The sequence below is a fragment of the Pseudophryne corroboree genome, chromosome 7 (assembly GCF_028390025.1).
Source record: "Pseudophryne corroboree isolate aPseCor3 chromosome 7, aPseCor3.hap2, whole genome shotgun sequence".
NCBI classification, from domain to species: Eukaryota; Metazoa; Chordata; class Amphibia; order Anura; family Myobatrachidae; genus Pseudophryne; species Pseudophryne corroboree.
Window position 1 is genome coordinate 6627482 of NC_086450.1, and position 20450 is coordinate 6647931.

A 20450-nucleotide genomic window follows, 5' to 3' on the forward strand; every position below is an offset into this window, starting at 1 on the left:
GGCTGCGGTTGAAAGGTCGGTGCCTTTTTCTGTTGGGGAGTGACTTGAGGTAGAAAGGTGGATTTCCCGGCTGTAGCCGTGGCCACCAAATCTGATAGACCGACTCCAAATAACTCCTCCCCTTTATACTGCAAAACTTCCATATGCCGTTTTGAGTCCGCATCGCCTGTCCACTGTCGCGTCCATAAAGTTCTTCTGGCCGAAATGGACATAGCACTTACCCGTGATGCCAGTGTGCAGATATCCCTCTGTGCATCACGCATATAAAGAAATGCATCCTTTATTTGTTCTAACGACAGTAAAATATTGTCCCTGTCCAGGGTATCAATATTTTCAATCAGGGACTCTGACCAAACTACCCCAGCACTGCACATCCAGGCAGTCGCTATAGCTGGTCGTAGTATAACACCTGCATGTGTGTATATACTTTTTTGGATATTTTCCATCCTCCTATCTGATGGATCTTTAAGTGCGGCCGTCTCAGGAGAGGGTAACGCCACTTGTTTAGATAAGCGTGTTAGCGCCTTGTCCACCCTAGGAGGTGTTTCCCAGCGCTCCCTAACCTCTGGCGGGAAAGGGTATAATGCCAATAATTTCTTTGAAATTATCAGCTTTTTATCAGGGGCAACCCACGCTTCATTACACACGTCATTTAATTCTTCTGATTCAGGAAAAACTATAGGTAGTTTTTTCACACCCCACATAATACCCTGTTTAGTGGTACCTGTAGTATCAGCTAAATGTAACGCCTCCTTCATTGCCAAAATCATATAACGTGTGGCCCTACTGGAAAATACGGTTGATTCGTCACCGTCACCACTGGAGTCATCGCCTGTGTCTGGGTCTGTGTCGACCGACTGAGGCAAAGGGCGTTTCACAGCCCCTGACGGTGTTTGAGTCGCCTGGACAGGCACTAATTGATTGTCCGGCCGTCTCATGTCGTCAAACGACTGCTTTAGCGTGTTGACACTATCCCGTAGTTCCATAAATAAAGGCATCCATTCTGGTGTCGACTCCCTAGGGGGTGACATCCTCATATTTGGCAATTGCTCCGCCTCCACGCCAATATCGTCCTCATACATGTCGACACACACGTACCGACACACAGCAGACACACAGGGAATGCTCCTAACGAAGACAGGACCCACTAGCCCTTTGGGGAGACAGAGGGAGAGTTTGCCAGCACACACCAAAAGCGCTATATATATATATCAGGGATAGCCTTATAATAAGTGCTCCCTTATAGCTGCTTTGTTATATCAAAATATCGCCATAATTTTGCCCCCCCTCTCTGTTTTACCCTGTTTCTGTAGTGCAGTGCAGGGGAGAGACTTGGGAGCCGTCCTGACCAGCGGAGCTGTGAGAGGAAATGGCGCCGTGTGCTGAGGAGATAGGCCCCGCCCCTTTTCTGGCGGGCTCGTCTCCCGCTATTTAGAGAAATCAGGCAGGGGTTAAATATCTCCATATAGCCTCTGGGGGCTATATGTGAGGTATTTTTAGCCTTTATATAGGTTACATTTGCCTCCCAGGGCGCCCCCCTCCCAGCGCCCTGCACCCTCAGTGACTGCCGTGTGAAGTGTGCTGAGAGGAAAATGGCGCACAGCTGCAGTGCTGTGCGCTACCTTTAGAAGACTGCAGGAGTCTTCAGCCGCCGATTCTGGACCTCTTCTGACTTCAGCATCTGCAAGGGGGCCGGCGGCGCGGCTCCGGTGACCATCCAGGCTGTACCTGTGATCGTCCCTCTGGAGCTTGATGTCCAGTAGCCAAGAAGCCAATCCATCCTGCACGCAGGTGAGTTCACTCCTTCTCCCCTCAGTCCCTCGCTGCAGTGATCCTGTTGCCAGCAGGAATCACTGTAAAATAAAAAACCTAGCTAAACTTTTTCTAAGCAGCTCTTTAGGAGAGCCACCTAGATTGCACCCTTCTCGGCCGGGCACAAAAATCTAACTGGAGTCTGGAGGAGGGTCATAGGGGGAGGAGCCAGTGCACACCACCTGATCTGGAAAAGCTTTACTTTTTGTGCCCTGTCTCCTGCGGAGCCGCTATTCCCCATGGTCCTTTCAGGAACCCCAGCATCCACTAGGACGATAGAGAAAAGGTTGTTGCTGACTTATCATCGGCTAAGACTGCATGTCTACCTAGTACTACACCTTCAGCCCCGATGGCTAAGAATACTTCCTTTCGTTCCTTTCGACCTCCAGGTAAAGCAAAGGGTCAGGCATACCCGAAACAGGCTCGCACTTCCAAACCCACTAAGCCCAAACCGAAATGTGCCTGGGCTGCCCGTCAGCCTGCTTCCAAAACAGACAAGCCTGCCGCATAACGGGGCGGGCCTCCCTCTGGGGGATCCCAGGGTGGGAGGCCGACTTCTACGGTTTGCTCAGGTATGGTCACAGACCACTTCGGTCGCCTGGGTAAGGGAAGTCATCACTCACGGATACGCCATCTCTTTCAAGAAACGTCCCCCTCGACAGTTTTGCTTGACAAACGCTCCTGCGGATCTTGTGGAAGCAAAAACTCTCCATCTGGTGGTACAATCCCTCCTGGACACGGTAGTGATAGTGCAAGTGCCTCTGGCTCAGAAAGGCGAGGGTACTACTCAACGCCGTTCCTAGTTCCGAAGCCGAATGTTTCTTCCCGGCCCATTCTCAACCTCAAGCCTTTGAACAAGTTTGTGAAAGTTTCCAAATTCCGTATGTAAACTCTTCGCTCTATTGTTCTGGCTTTGAAGCCCAAGGACTATATGATATCTCTGGACATACAGGATGCTTACCTACATATACCTATTGCAGTGTCGCATCAGCAATACCTGCAGTTTGCTATTGGCAACCTCCATTTTCAATTCCAGGCCTTACCTTTTGGTCTGACCACGGCTCCAAGAATTTTCACCAAGGTCATGACGGCTGTACTCCGCCGTCAGGGTGTCAGGATCCTGCCGTATCTGGACGACTTGTTGATCCTGGCGAACTCTCCAGAGGTTCTCCTCTGTCATTTGGAACTGACGGTCCACTTCCTGCAAGCCCACGGGTGGCTTATCATCTGGAACAAATCTTCTTTGGTCCCTGCTCAGAGCATGGTGCACCTAGGAGCCCTATTGGACACATACAATCAGCGGTTGTTTTTGTCCCCGAAGAAGGTCCTGAAACTTCAGGACAAGATAAGGTGCTTCCTCTTTCGCCCACGTGTGTCGATACACTCGGCGATGCAAGTACTAGGCCTCATGGTGTCGGCTTTCGACATGGTGGAGTATGCTCAATTTCATTTCCGCCCTCTGCAGAAGTTGATACTCTCTGAGTGGGACGGCCTGCCTCACCGGATCAGGACTCGCATGGTCTCCTTGACTCCGGAGGTCCGTCTGTCACTGAGCTGGTGGCTACAGGACCAGCAATTGAGCAGGGGTCGTCCCTCCTGGGTCTCCAACTGGGTCCTTCTGACGACAGATGCCAGTCTGCTGGGCTGGGGTGCGGTGTTAGAGCAACACTCTCTGCAGGGTCGGTGGACCAGGGAGGAATCTCTCTTCCCGATAAACATTCTAGAATTGCGGGCAGTGTTCAATGCGTTGACTCTAGCCTTGACTCTGGTACAGAACAGGCCTGTTCAAGTACAGTCAGACAACGCCACCACGGTGGCGTACATAAATCATTAAGGTGGCACTTGAAGCCGCATGGCAATGATGGAAGTGTCAAAAATCCTTCGTTGGGCAGGACGCCATCTGCCAGCCATATTGGCAGTGTTTCTTCTGGGAGACCTCAATTAAGAAGCGGACTTCCTCAGTCGTCAGGACGTACAAGCCGGAGAGTGGAGTCTTCATCCGGAAGTCTTTCAACTCCCAGTTGACAAGTGGCGCCTACAAGATGTAGACCTAATGGCGTCTCGACACAATCACAAGGTTCCGGTCTTCGGAGCAAGGACAAGGGATCCTCAAGCAGCGTTCGTGGTCGCCCTGACAATTCCATGGAACTTTCGGCTGCCATACGTGTTCCCTTCCGTGTCACTCCTGCCCAGGGTAATACGGAATTTCAAGCAAGAAGGAGGAATACTACTTCTAATCACTCCAGCGTAGCCCAAATGGCATTGGTTCTCAGACCTGCATGGTCTCTCTTCTACTTCCGCAATGCCCAGACCTCCTCGTTCATGGCCCTTGTGTCTAACAGGATTTGGCCTGGCTGGCTTTGACAGCGTGGCTTTTGAAGCTTCTGTACTGAGGGCCAAAGGATTTTCTGAGGCGGTCATTCAAACTATGTTAAAGGCCCGTAAACCAGCGTCTGCTCAGATTTATCATAGGGTCTGGAATTCTTACTTCACCTGGTGTTCGACTAACCATTATGACGCATACAAGTTCAGTACTACCAGCTTTTGGCTTTCCTGCAACAGGGCCTGGACTTAGGGCTTTGTCTGGCCTCCCTCAAGGTTCACATTTCTGCCTTGTCGATATGGTTTCAGAGAAAAATTGCAACTCATACATTCACTCAGGGTGTTTTACCTTGTTTCAACTTCCCTATGTCCCGCCTGTGACTTCTTGGGATTTGTCGGTTGTTCTGGACGCCTTACAAGTCTTCCCGTTTGAACCTCTTGAGTCTGTGGACCTTAAGTGGCTTAATCTTAAGGTCTTGTTCTTGCCGGCTATTGCCTCTGCTAGACGGGTTTCAGACTTGGGTGCCTTGTCCTGGCGGTCACCCTTTCTGAGTTTTCACCATGACTGGGCGGTTCTTAGAACTCGCCCTGGTTATTTGCCTAAGGTGGTGTCGTCTTTCCACCTTAACCAGGAGATTGTGGTTCCTGCATTTTCTTCTCCAGGTTTGTCCACCAAAGAGCGGTCTTTGGACGTGATACGGGCTCTCCGTATTTATGTGAAGAGAACAGCTTCTCTTAGGAGATCTGATTCCCTATTTGTCCTTTTTGGTTTTCACAAACGTTGCTGGCCTGCTCACAAGCAGACCCTGGCCAGATGGATTAGAATGGTGATTGCACATGCTTATGTACTGGCTGGCCTTCCAGCTCCTGATACCATCAAAGCCCATTCTACTCGGTCTGTTGGACCTTCTTGGGCAGCCCGACGTGGTGCGACCCTTGAACAATTGTGCAAGGCGGCTACGTGGTCCTCAGTGAACAAGTTCTATGCCTTCGATATTTCCGCCTCCCAGGATGCCTCCTTTGGACGCCGGGTTCTTATGCCCGCTACAGTGCGTCCCCTCCCATGAGGAACTGCTTTAGGACATCCCAATGTTATCCCTGTGGAACCCCAGTGTGCCCCGCTGCAGAAAAGGAGATTTATGGTAAGAACCTACCTTTGTTAAATCTCTTTCTGCAAGGTACACTGGGTTCCACAAGGCGCCCACCCTGACGCACTTAGCTTCTTTGGGTTTGTATGGCATTAACCGCTGATACCTTCTCCTGTCGTGAGAATGTGGTGTATGTGGCTACTAACTGTTGTGGTCTCTTTTACCTGCTACTGCATTGGACTGGTTAACAAAACTGAGCTCCTGTGCAGGGAGGCGGGGTTACAGAGGAGGCGGTGCTGTGCATTCTGTTAACAGTCAAACTTTTATCCTGTTGGTGCCTCGGATCAAGATCCAACTCTACACCCAATGTTATCCCTGTGGAACCCAGTGTACCTCGCAGAAAGAGATTTAACAAAGGTAAGTTCTTACCATAAATCTCCTCCTTTTTTTTTTTAAATTGAGATATTTACAAAGATTGTTGCAGGTTATGCAGTAACGGGATACGAGGCCTAATTCAGACCTGATCGTAGCGGTGCACAATTTTGCACGGCTACGATCAGATACACAGACATGCGGGGGGACGCCCAGCACAGGGCTAGTCCACCCCGCATGTCAGGCCCGACCCCGCCGCACAAGTACAAAAGCATCACACAGCGGCGATGCTTTTGTACTTTAGGAGTAGCTCCCGACCAGCGCAGCTTCTGCACGCTGGCAGAGAGCTACTCGACACTGTGAGGGTTGCAGCAGCTGCATGTGTTGTCACGCAGCTGCCGTGGCCCGCCCGCATAGTCCGGGCACACCTGCGTTGCCCAGACTGCGCCCCCTAAACGGCGGCCAAACAGTCATTAGGTTGACCAAACCCTGTCGACCTACTGCTTGTCGACCAATAGTGGTCGACCTAATGACCCATACCCGCGGTAACCGTTGAGAATTGTACATGGACCTACAACATGACATGGCGTATTATTCGGTGTTCATTCCTGCTGTACAAACTCATGACGACAAAATCCATGTGTCAATTTTTTACCTTGACGTGGCTGCTGGTGTGGTAAGGATTGCACAGTGACCGGTCTGACTGCAAAATGTCACCCCCGGCTTTTTAAATTGGTAATAGAAATAATAAAAAGACCCCAATAAATTGTACGTCCTCACTTTACAGTTTGTGCGAGATGTTCTGCATTATCCCCAATTGTAAATTGCCATAAGAAAGATGCCTCCAGTGGGGGGCGCTCTGCACCTCGCTCGCACGTGTGAATACTGCAGAGCGACGGAGGCAAAATCGCTTTTTAGTAGATTACAGTTCAGCTTTCACTCGTCTGAATAAGAGCTGGATGGAGACTTGAGCAGAAAAGTGCCACCGGGACTGTTCCGCGGGGGGCTCAGCACATGAAATCTTCCAGCAACCCTTCGTTAGCATTTATCTTTCATGTGAGTTTCAGATGCTCGTCTGGAACTGCTGGGTCATGAGACGGAGGTGAAAAGTTTATGTGATTGAAGCTCTGCTAGATAGAACTGCTGTAAGCGTCTGTTCTCAGCGCTTTCTCATGGCAGGCGACTATGTATATATGTAATGTATATATGTGTGCGTATCTCCCAGTTATTTACATCTTACCCCTATTATATTAGTAACTAGATGGAGTACCCGGCGTTAGCCGGGATTTTAAGAATGTTTACAAAAATAAATGTAAATATGAAAGACACAGTATAAATAACATTGTAGATAGCGGAATCCCCGCGCTGCGCTACCGGATGAGGATGGTAAATTAGAGTGATAGTTGTTCGTTAATTTACGTTGGTTGGAGACAGGGTTGGACTGGCCCACAGGGGAAACCGGGTGTAGTATGTCTGACCGGCGGTCAGGTCAGCATACCGACGCTGGGATCCCGGCTGAGTGCTGGGATCCGGGTATGCTGAGTGCTGAGTATGCTGAGTGCTGCAAGACTCAGTCGCACACAGATATACACGTGTCGCATATCAATCAGCGCTGTCTCCTGGTGCGTCCTAGTCGAATCACATTGCAACCAAGACGCATTATCGGCAACTAAAGACGCCCGACGCTAGCAGAGTCTCACAGGTCCTGGTGATGTTTGGCGGCTGCAGCAAAAGATGTATGAGGCCGTATCCGTGTGTTAGAGTGCATTGATATCACCTGAGTGTATCATGGTCCGCGTTAGGCGCTGACGCCCTCGCTGCGAAGTGTTATGTCGCTAAGAAGACCTAGGATGTTCTATGACCCCTCCCACATTGCATTAATTGTGAGTACTATACAGATGGAGCCATGCTCATCTAGCCGCCTCTGCTGCACCTAGGTGCACCAAGGTTTATTAGCATAATCCTTTCATCTATTGTTCTCATCTGCAATACAATACAGAGAGGAGAATACAGCAGGGGATTAAGTCCGACTGCCCTGGCTCAGTTATTCTTAGTAAAGGGATAGATGAGCAGGGCTCCATCTGTATGTTTCACTTAAAATTCACAAATACAGTATATCCAATAAAATATGTTCATTTACTGTGTTATTTTGCTGTCCACCTTTGTTCATTTGCATTTCATGAGAAGAAAACACAGCCCCCCCCCCCCCCCCCCCCCCCTCATTTGCACCCTCATTATGCAGACAGGCTGTCACACATACTGCAAATCTACCAGTTAAGATAATGAAGCTCTTCAGCCTAAATGGGAAATTGTGATTCCTTTAATGAATTCACATCCATGGCGGGAACTGGGACGTTATAGGCGCTGAATGCTAATTTCCGTCACGGCCTGTTTAGACTCCGCAGGCTCTTTAACACCTTGGTATGGCCGCTTGTAGAACGCTTGATGCGGCTCCGTCGCCTGTCGGTGTAATATTCCCTGCGAGGGACGCTGATCAATAAAAGCAGAAATACACAGAAACAAGGTGCTGCCCCCTATGTAATCCACTTTGTGGCTGCCTCTCCGCGCAGATGGCGGTCCCCCGCGCCTCTCCCGCAGCCCTCGCTACGAAAGCTTTGTTCTCCCAACTCATAATGGATCGGCTTCTTTGGTTTCCAGCCCGGCTTTCACATTAAATTAACTCAATTTGTTTTATTGGTATTTAATATATTCTTATGACTAGCACAGGTAGGCTCTGGATGGCATTGGAGATTTTAAATGGCTATTGACCTTCTAAGCACTGAAATGCTGGCGCTCTAATCCGTTTACTCTCTCTCTGCGAGATGACGGCTCCCGATGAGGAGCGTTTACATTGACCAGACATCTGCCAGAGATTTCCTATCTCACCCTGTGTCTCACGTTTGTTAGTTTTCCTATAAAATAACAAGGAACCGCAGGAGGCAGACAGGGAAATATATTGTGACAAGGCGCGGCTGTTCCGGTATGAGACGCCGGCCGTGTTCTTTGCGCACCTGACTGTCCTGTGCTTTTTGTTTCAGGGACGCCTCTGCTGGTGAGACGGAGCAGCGACCCTTCCGTGGGGCCTGTGGTTGACTTTCATCCAGGAGCCTCTCATACGGGCGAGCAGGGGGCGAGACTTGCTGTCCAGGTTAGTACATACACGGATAACCTTCCTATGGGTGTAGTGTGATAAGTCGGCATTCAGATTGCCGACATTTACCAACATGTCAGTACCAGAATGTTGACATAGTTTTTGCATACTGTAGCCTAGGCCCTAATCTGAACAAGACCACAAAATGTGCAGTCGACGTCTGGTGCCAACATTTTAAATGTCGACGTGTGGTAAACCCCTCCCCATACACTCTGTACTATATGGAGACCAATCAGTTCCTGTTAGGTCTTCTCTCTAATGTTTGCGCCACCTGTAAACGTAGATAGTGGATGTTTATGTAGCCTGTACCCTGATTCTTTATACCAATAAATTACAATGGGGGTTATTCAGAGTTGTTAGCAAACCAAAAAAAGTTAGCAATTGGGCTAAACCATGTGCACTGCAGGTGGGGCAGATGTAACGTGCAGAGAGAGTAAAGGTGGGTACACACTGGCCGATATATTGCGCGTCCGTCGGCCAGTGTGTACGGCTGATATGTCTGTGAACTCCATCGTTCAGACATATCGCGTCGACCCCGCAGCACAGCCGACGGCCAATATATCTACAGATATAGTGGTGCGTCACTGTGTGTGTACAGGCGGTCATCCGACCGCCCGTACACATGCTGCGGCAGCCGGCGGTGATTGACAGCTGACCTGGGCGGCCGTGTGTACATGCCCGCCCAGTTCATGACGTCAGTCCCTGACGGATCAGGCAGTGTGTATGCTCAACACACTGCCCGATCCGTCCATAGATATATCTGCCGATCAATTGATCTGCAGATGTATCTATCAGTGTGTACCCACCTTTAGATTTGGGAGGGTTATATTGTTTCTGTGCAGGGTAAATACTGGCTGCTTTATTTCTATACTGCAATTTAGATTTCAGTTTGTACACCCCCCACCCAAATCAAACTCTCTCTGCACATGTTACATCTGCCCCTCCTGCAGCGCAGCATGGTTTTGCCCAATTGCTTACTTTTTTGGTTTGCTAACAACTGTGAATAACCCCCGGATAGCGTGGTCTGTTTGCTCATTGCGGCAAAAGCCCTGCACGCACCCGGCTATATCACAAAACTGTGCATGTCAGGTGTCTAAACCCTTTTCCCCATCGCCCTCCTGCACACAAAGCGCTGACAGACAATGGACTTGGAGCTTTAATCTTTGGGTTGTTTGTTTTGTGCTGGCTGCTGTGCACGTCCCGGCCTCCCCAGCCTCCGCCAACATGTGGCTCCTTTTCTCTCTGCCTCCCGGGAGGGGAGGCTGTCACTGGCTGGGTAATAACTGCGCCAGGCCACCAGCATTCCGTGCACCCCAGACGACAGATGGCCCCGGCTCTCACACTGACCTTCATGCTGGCTGTGTTCAGAGCTCCATCACCTCCTTTCCCCAACCTCGCACCTCAGAGACAGTCGGCCTCTCAGACCAGCTGCTTGCAATGCATCTGAATTCATCTGCATCCCCGGGGTGTAAACACGACCCCCGCAGCATTCTGAAGCCGCTCCAACCACCATTATTTATTGTATTTTTTTACGTCCAGGAAGGGTTTGCAATCCAGCGTTTCACAGAGAAGTCAGCCAGATATGAAATATTAGGCTGCACATGCCCAGATCTCATATGTTCCCTGCTGCAGCAATAACTCCTCACTGGAAGGGGATCTGGGCCTTGTGTACTAAATGGTGCCCAGTATTAACCCATTCCTTGCTGGTGTATGTGGCTCAGTGGAAGAGAGACCATGGCCCGCCATTCTGGGAGATGCAAGTTTCACATGTACGGCCAAGTCCGATCGTTGAATGACTGCGCATGCATATGCAATGCGCAGGTGCGTCGCCAAACAGCGACAGGATGGTGCGAAAATTTCGATCGCACGGGCATGGTGTCTGGAAAAACGCAGGTGTTCCAAAACGTTTTCAGGGTGGGTGTGTGACTGTTTGTATCGCACTGTAGGAGTTAGGGTCCGTACACATTAGACGATGTCGCTCTATGAGCGACGACGTCTAAAGTTTCCGCGTCCCGGACCGGCCGGCGGCCGACTGTACACACTGAGCGAAATGACCGCTCATGTCGCTCAGTGGCGTCACGCCTCCGCCAGCCGTGCATGCAGGTCGTGGATGACAGTCCAGATCCTGCATGCATGCCCTACCGACAGCGACGATCGTTGACGACCCGCGGGCCGCGCATTGGTCGTCGCTGGCGGCATACACACTTGCCGATAAAATGAGCGACGTCGCTCAGGGAGGGGGAAAATGAGCGACGTCGCTCATTTTATCGGCAAGTGTGTATGGGCCTTAAGTCCTGGGATACGCACAGACTGGAAAAATCATTCGATGGTGAGTTGCGAACAGCGTACACATGCATTCGCACACTTGCGCGGGGTGGGTTTTCACTCTCTGTGGGCGGCGGCTATCTGATCGCAGACCTCTGCAAAAGCGCACAGCAGAAATCAGGTCTGAATTAAGCCCTTATTACCCAGCCCCCTCCCTGGTAGACCCCAGAGGGGTGGCCCAGGGGATACGTGTGGGGTGTGGCCTGGTGTATACACACTGATCTGTGCCATATAATATCCATGTGTAATCCCTGCGAGCAGAGCGCAGCTATGCGCTAGTCTGAGGCGTAATATTATATAATAGACAGAACTATCTTTGTTTTGTGTAAACACTTTATAATTTGACACAAAACACTGAAGTAATCTATCATGCCGTGTGATACATCAGGCTGGAGAATTCCTCCGACGAACGCTTTGCATTGTACCAGCTGGTAAAATGGCTCTTAAATACAGATGTCTGAAATTCCTATTACAGTACATAATAGCTCGTGTTCTGTTGTGACTGAGCAATCCCATTCTCGGCTCCGCACAATCTGCCGCGCCGTGAAAGCTGAGAGTTATCGATGTCTTTTGTCGCTGACGGGCATGTGTTAGCCGAGGTGCTGTGCGTGCGCGATAACCGTGCATTTATCTCATAAGCGCACAAAGGAGACGGAATCATCACACGGCATAATACACTTCTGAAAAGTTACCAGCGCGCCTTATCTCCATTTATAGAATTCAGACATGCGTTGTTGGACATAAGTGATACAGTAACTGCTGTGTGCGTGTCGTTTCCAGCGTTTATTTGCAGCTGGCGCACGCAGTACGTCGTGGTTACAGCAACCGGTTCCCCTATAATGCAATGCAGCGTGAAATATGAGACGACGCGGAAAGTAAAGTTGCAGAAGAGTTCTATATTTAGGTTTACGTAATCTCTGCTTTAAATACTGTTTTCGGAGGTAGTGCGCAGTGATAAGTGAGCGAGCCGGACGCACGGGAGGCAGCAAAGGCGCACCGTTTAGTAATGATTTGTCGCACGCAGCTGTCCGCTGATCAGGCGGGAGTGCGGCTGGTGCCGTCCGTGTGTTTCCCGCGTGTGCCTTTGTTCCCAGAGATGAGCCCCCGTGCCCGGTGGCTCTGACAAGGCCAAGTGATTTCACGATGACGGCGAGTTAAAGGCCATTTCATTCATTATCCTCTTAATGAGCAGAGTTTTGTGCAAATAATCTAAAAGGGGGTATTTGGCTGCGAACACGGACACCTGGGGCACAGTTCTGTAAAGCGTTTTATGGAGACAGATCGGTGCTGTCTAAGCGACTCGGACAAGCATAATAATTGGAGCTGAGTGTTGTCTTTGTCTGACATTTCCTCTCCTGCGTCGCAGCCAGTGCGACATATTGTGGGAGTAATAGCCTGTTGATGGTATATCATGCCTGCGCTTCTGCCAGGCCGGCGGTACGCGCGCTTTCTTTCAGACTGCCCGTACCCCTGAACCACTCTATCGTCAGGTATTGTAATAAGAAGCGTCTGGTGGAGAATGAAGGGCCCTGGGACGGGACGGTGCCTCAGCCAGGAATTTAGGATGTCTCTGTCGGCTGCATTTGCCTGGGGGGTGGAGGTAATACATATGCAACGCGCGTGTTACGGGCTGTGAGGAGGCGATTACTTGGCCAGTTGTTTGTCATTGTTGGAAAGTGCTTCATTGTCTCACTGTTGCGTCGCTTGTTAGATGTCCATTCACTTGTGGTGCCCGTCAGCATATGTTCAGGCGGAGGTGACAGGCCCATAAGTGACTTGTGATATAGACACAAAAGAGCCATCTTCCCTGATCAGGCGGATATTGTCTGCGGCGGGGAGGATTGTATAGTGACAGATGAGCAGATGCAGAGCCCGTCCCCCACTATACGTCTCTCTGCTTGTCCTGAATCTTCCAGAAGCACCAGATGGAGAATATTATCCCTCTGCAATACCAGCCGCGGTTATTGTGTTTTTCTTCTGGTTAGTGCAGGATCCGCCGTCCCTTGGATTCGTGTCCCTGAGAGCTGGAATTCGTGGCGCTTCTGTTTAATTCACGTTATTTATGAAATGCACAGTAGCCCTTTCACATACATAGAACTTGTGTATAGTTTCCTCGCTAGCTGTGCGGAACACTGTCCTCGCTAGCTGTATGGCGCACTGTCCTCGCTAGCTGTATGGCGCACTGTCCTCGCTAGATGTGTGGAGCACTGTCCTCACTAGCTGTATGGAGCACTGTCCTCGCTAGCTGTACGGTGCACTGTCCTCGCTAGCTGTATGGCGCACTGTCCTCGCTAGCTGTATGGCGCACTGTCCTCGCTAGCTGTATGGCGCACTGTCCTCGCTAGCTGTATGGTGCACTGTCCTCGCTAGCTGTATGGCGCACTGTCCTCGCTAGCTGTATGGAGCACTGTCCTCGCTAGCTGTGCGGAGCACTGTCCTCGCTAGCTGTGCGGAGCACTGTCCTCGCTAGCTGTACGGAGCACTGTCCTCGCTAGCTGTATTGCGCACTGTCCTCGCTAGCTGTATGGTGCACTGTCCTCGCTAGATGTGTGGAGCACTGTCCTCGCTAGCTGTATGAAGCACTGTCCTCGCTAGCTGTATGAAGCACTGTCCTCGCTAGCTGTATGAAGCACTGTCCTCGCTAGCTGTGCAGAGCACTGTCCTCGCTAGCTGTGCAGAGCACTGTCCTCGCTAGCTGTGCAGAGCACTGTCCTCGCTAGCTGTGCAGAGCACTGTCCTCGCTAGCTGTACGGAGCACTGTCCTCGCTAGCTGTATTGCGCACTGTCCTCGCTAGCTGTATGGTGCACTGTCCTCGCTAGATGTGTGGCGCACTGTCCTCGCTAGCTGTATGAAGCACTGTCCTCGCTAGCTGTATGAAGCACTGTCCTCGCTAGCTGTATGAAGCACTGTCCTCGCTAGCTGTATGGTGCACTGTCCTCACTAGCTGTATGGAGCACTGTCCTCGTTAACTGTATGGAGCACTGTCCTCGCTAGCTGTACGGAGCAGTGTCCTCGGTTGCTGTATGGAGCACTGTCCTCGCTAGCTGCATGGCGCACTGTCCTCGCTAGCTGTATGTAGCACTGTCCTCGCTAGCTGTATGGCGCACTGTCCTCGCTAGCTGTGTGGAACACTGTCCTCGCTAGCTGTATTGTGCACTGTCCTCGCTAGCTGTGTGGAACACTGTCCTCGCTAGCTGTACGGTGCACTGTCCTCGCTAGCTGTATGGCGCACTGTCCTCGCTAGCTGTATGGCGCACTGTCCTCGCTAGCTGTATGGCGCACTGTCCTCGCTAGCTGTATGGCACACTGTCCTCGCTAGCTGTATGGAGCACTGTCCTCGCTAGCTGTACGGAGCACTGTCCTCGCTAGCTGTATGGAGCACTGTCCTCGCTAGCTGCATGGCGCACTGTCCTCGCTAGCTGTATGGAGCACTGTCCTCGCTAGCTGTATGGCGCACTGTCCTCGCTAGCTGTGTGGAACACTGTCCTCGCTTGCTGTATGGTGCACTGTCCTCGCTAGCTGTGTGGAACACTGTCCTCGCTAGCTGTACGGTGCACTGTCCTCGCTAGCTGTACGGCGCACTGTCCTCGCTAGCTGTATGGAGCACTGTCCTCGCTAGCTGTATGGCGCACTGTCCTCGCTAGCTGTGTGGCGCACTGTCCTCGCTAGCTGTATGGCGCACTGTCCTCGCTAGCTGTATGGAGCACTGTCCTCGCTAGCTGTACGGAGCACTGTCCTCGCTAGCTGTATTGCGCACTGTCCTCGCTAGCTGTATGGTGCACTGTCCTCGCTAGATGTGTGGAGCACTGTCCTCGCTAGCTGTATTTAGCACTGTCCTCGCTAGCTGTATGAAACACTGTCCTCGCTAGCTGTATGGAGCACTGTCCTCGCTAGCTGTGCGGAGCACTGTCCTCGCTAGCTGTACGGAGCACTGTCCTCGCTAGCTGTATGGTGCACTGTCCTCGCTAGATGTGTGGAGCACTGTCCTCGCTAGCTGTATGAAGCACTGTCCTCGCTAGCTGTATGGAGCACTGTCCTCGCTAGCTGTGCGGAGCACTGTCCTCGCTAGCTGTACGGAGCACTGTCCTCGCTAGCTGTACGGAGCACTGTCCTCGCTAGCTGTACGGAGCACTGTCCTCGCTAGCTGTATGGTGCACTGTCCTCGCTAGATGTGTGGAGCACTGTCCTCGCTAGCTGTATAAAGCACTGTCCTCGCTAGCTGTATAAACACTGTCCTCGCTAGCTGTATGGAGCACTGTCCTCGCTAGCTGTGCGGAGCACTGTCCTCGCTAGCTGTACGGAGCACTGTCCTCGCTAGCTGTATGGCGCACTGTACTCGCTAGCTGTATGGAGCACTGTCCTCGCTAGCTGTGCGGAGCACTGTCCTCGCTAGCTGTACGGAGCACTGTCCTCGCTAGCTGTACGGAGCACTGTCCTCGCTAGCTGTATGGTGCACTGTCCTCGCTAGATGTGTGGAGCACTGTCCTCGCTAGCTGTATGAAGCACTGTCCTCGCTAGCTGTATGAAGCACTGTCCTCGCTAGCTGTATGAAGCACTGTCCTCGCTAGCTGTATGAAGCACTGTCCTCGCTAGCTGTGCAGAGCACTGTCCTCGCTAGCTGTATGGCGCACTGTCCTCGCTAGCTGTATGGTGCACTGTCCTCACTAGCTGTATGGAGCACTGTCCTCGTTAACTGTATGGAGCACTGTCCTCGCTAGCTGTGCAGAGCACTGTCCTCGCTAGCTGTACGGAGCACTGTCCTCGCTAGCTGTATGGCGCACTGTCCTCGCTAGCTGTATGGTGCACTGTCCTCGCTAGCTGTATGGTGCACTGTCCTCGCTAGCTGTATGGCGCACTGTCCTCGCTTGCTGTATGGCGCACTGTCCTCGCTAGCTGTACGGCGCACTGTCCTCGCTAGCTGTATGGAGCACTGTCCTCGCTAGCTGTATGGCGCACTGTCCTCGCTAGCTGTATGGTGCACTGTCCTCGCTAGCTGTATGGCGCACTGTCCTCGCTAGCTGTATGGAGCACTGTCCTCGCTAGCTGTAGGGCGCACTGTCCTCGCTAGCTGTAGGGCGCACTGTCCTCGCTAGCTGTAGGGTGCACTGTCCTCGATAGCTGTATGGCGCACTGCCCTCGCTAGCTGTATGGAGCACTGTCCTCGCTAGCTGTATGGCGCACTGTCCTCGCTAGCTGTATGGGGCACTGTCCTCGCTAGCTGTGCCGTACATTGTCCTCGCTAGCTGTATGGCGCACTGTCCTCGCTAGCTGTATGGCGCACTGTCCTCGCTAGCTGTATGGCGCACTGTCCTCGCTAGCTGTATGGCGCACTGTCCTCGCTAGCTGTATGGCACACTGTCCTCGCTAGCTGTATGGCGCACTGTCCTCGCTAGCTGTACGGAGCACTGTCCTCGCTAGCTGTATGGAGCACTGTCCTCGCTAGCTGCATGGCGCACTGTCCTCGCTAGCTGTATGGAGCACTGTCCTCGCTAGCTGTATGGCGCACTGTCCTCGCTAGCTGTGTGGAACACTGTCCTCTCTTGCTGTATGGTGCACTGTCCTCGCTAGCTGTGTGGAACACTGTCCTCGCTAGCTGTACGGTGCACTGTCCTCGCTAGCTGTATGGCGCACTGTCCTCGCTAGCTGTATGGAGCACTGTCCTCGCTAGCTGTATGGCGCACTGTCCTCGCTAGCTGTATGGCGCACTGTCCTCGCTAGCTGTATGGCGCACTGTCCTCGCTAGCTGTATGGCGCACTGTCCTCGCTAGCTGTATGGCGCACTGTCCTCGCTAGCTGCATGGAGCACTGTCCTCGCTAGCTGTATGGCGCACTGTCCTCGCTAGCTGTGTGGAACACTGTCCTCTCTTGCTGTATGGTGCACTGTCCTCGCTAGCTGTGTGGAACACTGTCCTCGCTAGCTGTACGGTGCACTGTCCTCGCTAGCTGTATGGCGCACTGTCCTCGCTAGCTGTGCGGAGCACTGTCCTCGCTAGCTGTACGGAGCACTGTCCTCGCTAGCTGTACGGAGCACTGTCCTCGCTAGCTGTACGGAGCACTGTCCTCGCTAGCTGTATGGTGCACTGTCCTCGCTAGATGTGTGGAGCACTGTCCTCGCTAGCTGTATAAAGCACTGTCCTCGCTAGCTGTATAAACACTGTCCTCGCTAGCTGTATGGAGCACTGTCCTCGCTAGCTGTGCGGAGCACTGTCCTCGCTAGCTGTACGGAGCACTGTCCTCGCTAGCTGTATGGCGCACTGTACTCGCTAGCTGTATGGAGCACTGTCCTCGCTAGCTGTGCGGAGCACTGTCCTCGCTAGCTGTACGGAGCACTGTCCTGGCTAGCTGTACGGAGCACTGTCCTCGCTAGCTGTATGGTGCACTGTCCTCGCTAGATGTGTGGAGCACTGTCCTCGCTAGCTGTATGAAGCACTGTCCTCGCTAGCTGTATGAAGCACTGTCCTCACTAGCTGTATGAAGCACTGTCCTCGCTAGCTGTATGAAGCACTGTCCTCGCTAGCTGTAGGGCGCACTGTCCTCGCTAGCTGTAGGGTGCACTGTCCTCGATAGCTGTATGGCGCACTGTCCTCGCTAGCTGTATGGAGCACTGTCCTCGCTAGCTGTACGGAGCACTGTCCTGGCTAGCTGTACGGAGCACTGTCCTCGCTAGCTGTATGGTGCACTGTCCTCGCTAGATGTGTGGAGCACTGTCCTCGCTAGCTGTATGAAGCACTGTCCTCGCTAGCTGTATGAAGCACTGTCCTCGCTAGCTGTATGAAGCACTGTCCTCGCTAGCTGTATGAAGCACTGTCCTCGCTAGCTGTATGAAGCACTGTCCTCGCTAGCTGTATGAAGCACTGTCCTCGCTAGCTGTATGAAGCACTGTCCTCGCTAGCTGTATGAAGCACTGTCCTCGCTAGCTGTGCAGAGCACTGTCCTCGCTAGCTGTATGGCGCACTGTCCTCGCTAGCTGTATGGTGCACTGTCCTCACTAGCTGTATGGAGCACTGTCCTCGTTAACTGTATGGAGCACTGTCCTCGCTAGCTGTGCAGAGCACTGTCCTCGCTAGCTGTACGGAGCAGTGTCCTCGCTAGCTGTATGGCGCACTGTCCTCGCTAGCTGTATGGCGCACTGTCCTCGCTAGCTGTATGGTGCACTGTCCTCGCTAGCTGTATGGCGCACTGTCCTCGCTAGCTGTATGGTGCACTGTCCTCGCTAGCTGTATGGTGCACTGTCCTCGCTAGCTGTATGGCGCACTGTCCTCGCTTGCTGTATGGCGCACTGTCCTCGCTTGCTGTATGGTGCACTGTCCTCGCTAGCTGTATGGTGCACTGTCCTCGCTAGCTGTATGGAGCACTGTCCTCGCTAGCTGTATGGCGCACTGTCCTCGCTAGCTGTACGGAGCACTGTCCTCGCTAGCTGTATGGTGCACTGTCCTCGCTAGCTGTATGGCGCACTGTCCTCGCTAGATGTGTGGAGCACTGTCCTCGCTAGCTGTATGAAGCACTGTCCTCGCTAGCTGTATGGAGCACTGTCCTTGCTAGCTGTGCGGAGCACTGTCCTCGCTAGCTGTGCGGAGCACTGTCCTCGCTAGCTGTACGGAGCACTGTCCTCGCTAGCTGTACGGAGCACTGTCCTCGCTAGCTGTACGGAGCACTGTCCTCGCTAGCTGTATGGTGCACTGTCCTCGCTAGATGTGTGGAGCACTGTCCTCGCTAGCTGTATAAAGCACTGTCCTCGCTAGCTGTATAAACACTGTCCTCGCTAGCTGTATGGAGCACTGTCCTCGCTAGCTGTGCGGAGCACTGTCCTCGCTAGCTGTACGGAGCACTGTCCTCGCTAGCTGTATGGCGCACTGTACTCGCTAGCTGTATGTAGCACTGTCCTCGCTAGCTGTGCGGAGCACTGTCCTCGCTAGCTGTACGGAGCACTGTCCTCGCTAGCTGTACGGAGCACTGTCCTCGCTAGCTGTATGGTGCACTGTCCTCGCTAGATGTGTGGAGCACTGTCCTCGCTAGCTGTATGAAGCACTGTCCTCGCTAGCTGTATGAAGCACTGTCCTCGCTAGCTGTATGAAGCACTGTCCTCGCTAGCTGTATGAAGCACTGTCCTCGCTAGCTGTGCAGAGCACTGTCCTCGCTAGCTGTATGGTGCACTGTCCTCACTAGCTGTATGGAGCACTGTCCTCGTTAACTGTATGGAGCACTGTCCTCGCTAGCTGTGCAGAGCACTGTCCTCGCTAGCTGTACGGAGCAGTGTCCTCGCTAGCTGTATGGCGCACTGTCCTCGCTAGCTGTATGGCGCACTGTCCTCGCTAGCTGTATGGCGCACTGTCCTCGCTAGCTGTATGGTGCACTGTCCTCGCTAGCTGTATGGTGCACTGTCCTCGCTAGCTGTATGGCGCACTGTCCTCGCTTGCTGTATGGCGCACTGTCCTCGCTAGCTGTACGGCGCACTGTCCTCGCTAGCTGTACGGCGCACTGTCCTCGCTAGCTGTATGGAGCACTGTCCTCGCTAGCTGTATGGCGCACTGTCCTCGCTAGCTGTATGGTGCACTGTCCTCGCTAGCTGTATGGCGCACTGTCCTCGCTAGCTGTATGGAGCACTGTCCTCGCTAGCTGTATGGCGCACTGTCCTCGCTAGCTGTAGGGCGCACTGTCCTCGCTAGCTGTAGGGTGCACTGTCCTCGATAGCTGTATGGCGCACTGTCCTCGCTAGCTGTATGGAGCACTGTCCTCGCTAGCTGTATGGCGCACTGTCCTCGCTAGCTGTATGGGGCACTGTCCTCGCTAGCTGTGCCGTGCATTGTCCTCGCTAGCTGTATGGCGCACTGTCCTCGCTAGCTGTATGGCGCACTGTCCTCGCTAGCTGTATGGCGCACTGTCCTCGCTAGCTGTATGGCGCACTGTCCTCGCTAGCTGTATGGAGCACTGTCCTTGCTAGCTGCATGGCGCACTGTCCTCGCTAGCTGTATGGAGCACTGTCCTCGCTAGCTGTATGGCGCACTGTCCTCGCTAGCTGTATGGCGCACTGTCCTCGCTAGCTGTATGGCGCACTGTCCTCGCTAGCTGTATGGCGCACTGTCCTCGCTAGCTGTATGGCGCACTGTCCTCGCTAACAGTATGGAGCACTGTCCTCGCTAGCTGTATGGCGCACTGTCCTCGCTAGCTGTATGGGGCACTGTCCTCGCTAGCTGTGCCGTGCACTGTCCTCGATAGCTGTATGGAGCACTGTCCTCGCTAGCTGTATGGCGCACTGTCCTCGCTAGCTGTATAGCGCACTGTCCTCGCTAGCTGTATAGCGCACTGTCCTCGCTAGCTGTATGGAGCACTGTCCTCGCTAGCTGTATGGCGCACTGTCCTCGCTAGCTGTATGGCACAC

At 52.8% G+C, this 20450-nt stretch overlaps 1 protein-coding gene across 3 annotated transcripts in view; it reads left to right on the forward strand.

The window, feature by feature from the left end:
* PARD3B (par-3 family cell polarity regulator beta) overlaps positions 1 to 20450 on the forward strand; it is a 1283796-nt gene that overhangs the window by 303825 nt on the left and 959521 nt on the right. For all 3 annotated transcript variants that reach the window (XM_063932652.1, XM_063932653.1, XM_063932654.1), the window contains one exon: positions 8633 to 8742. In XM_063932652.1, the coding sequence (XP_063788722.1) occupies positions 8633 to 8742 (110 nt within the window). The remainder of the gene's footprint in view (positions 1 to 8632; positions 8743 to 20450) is intronic.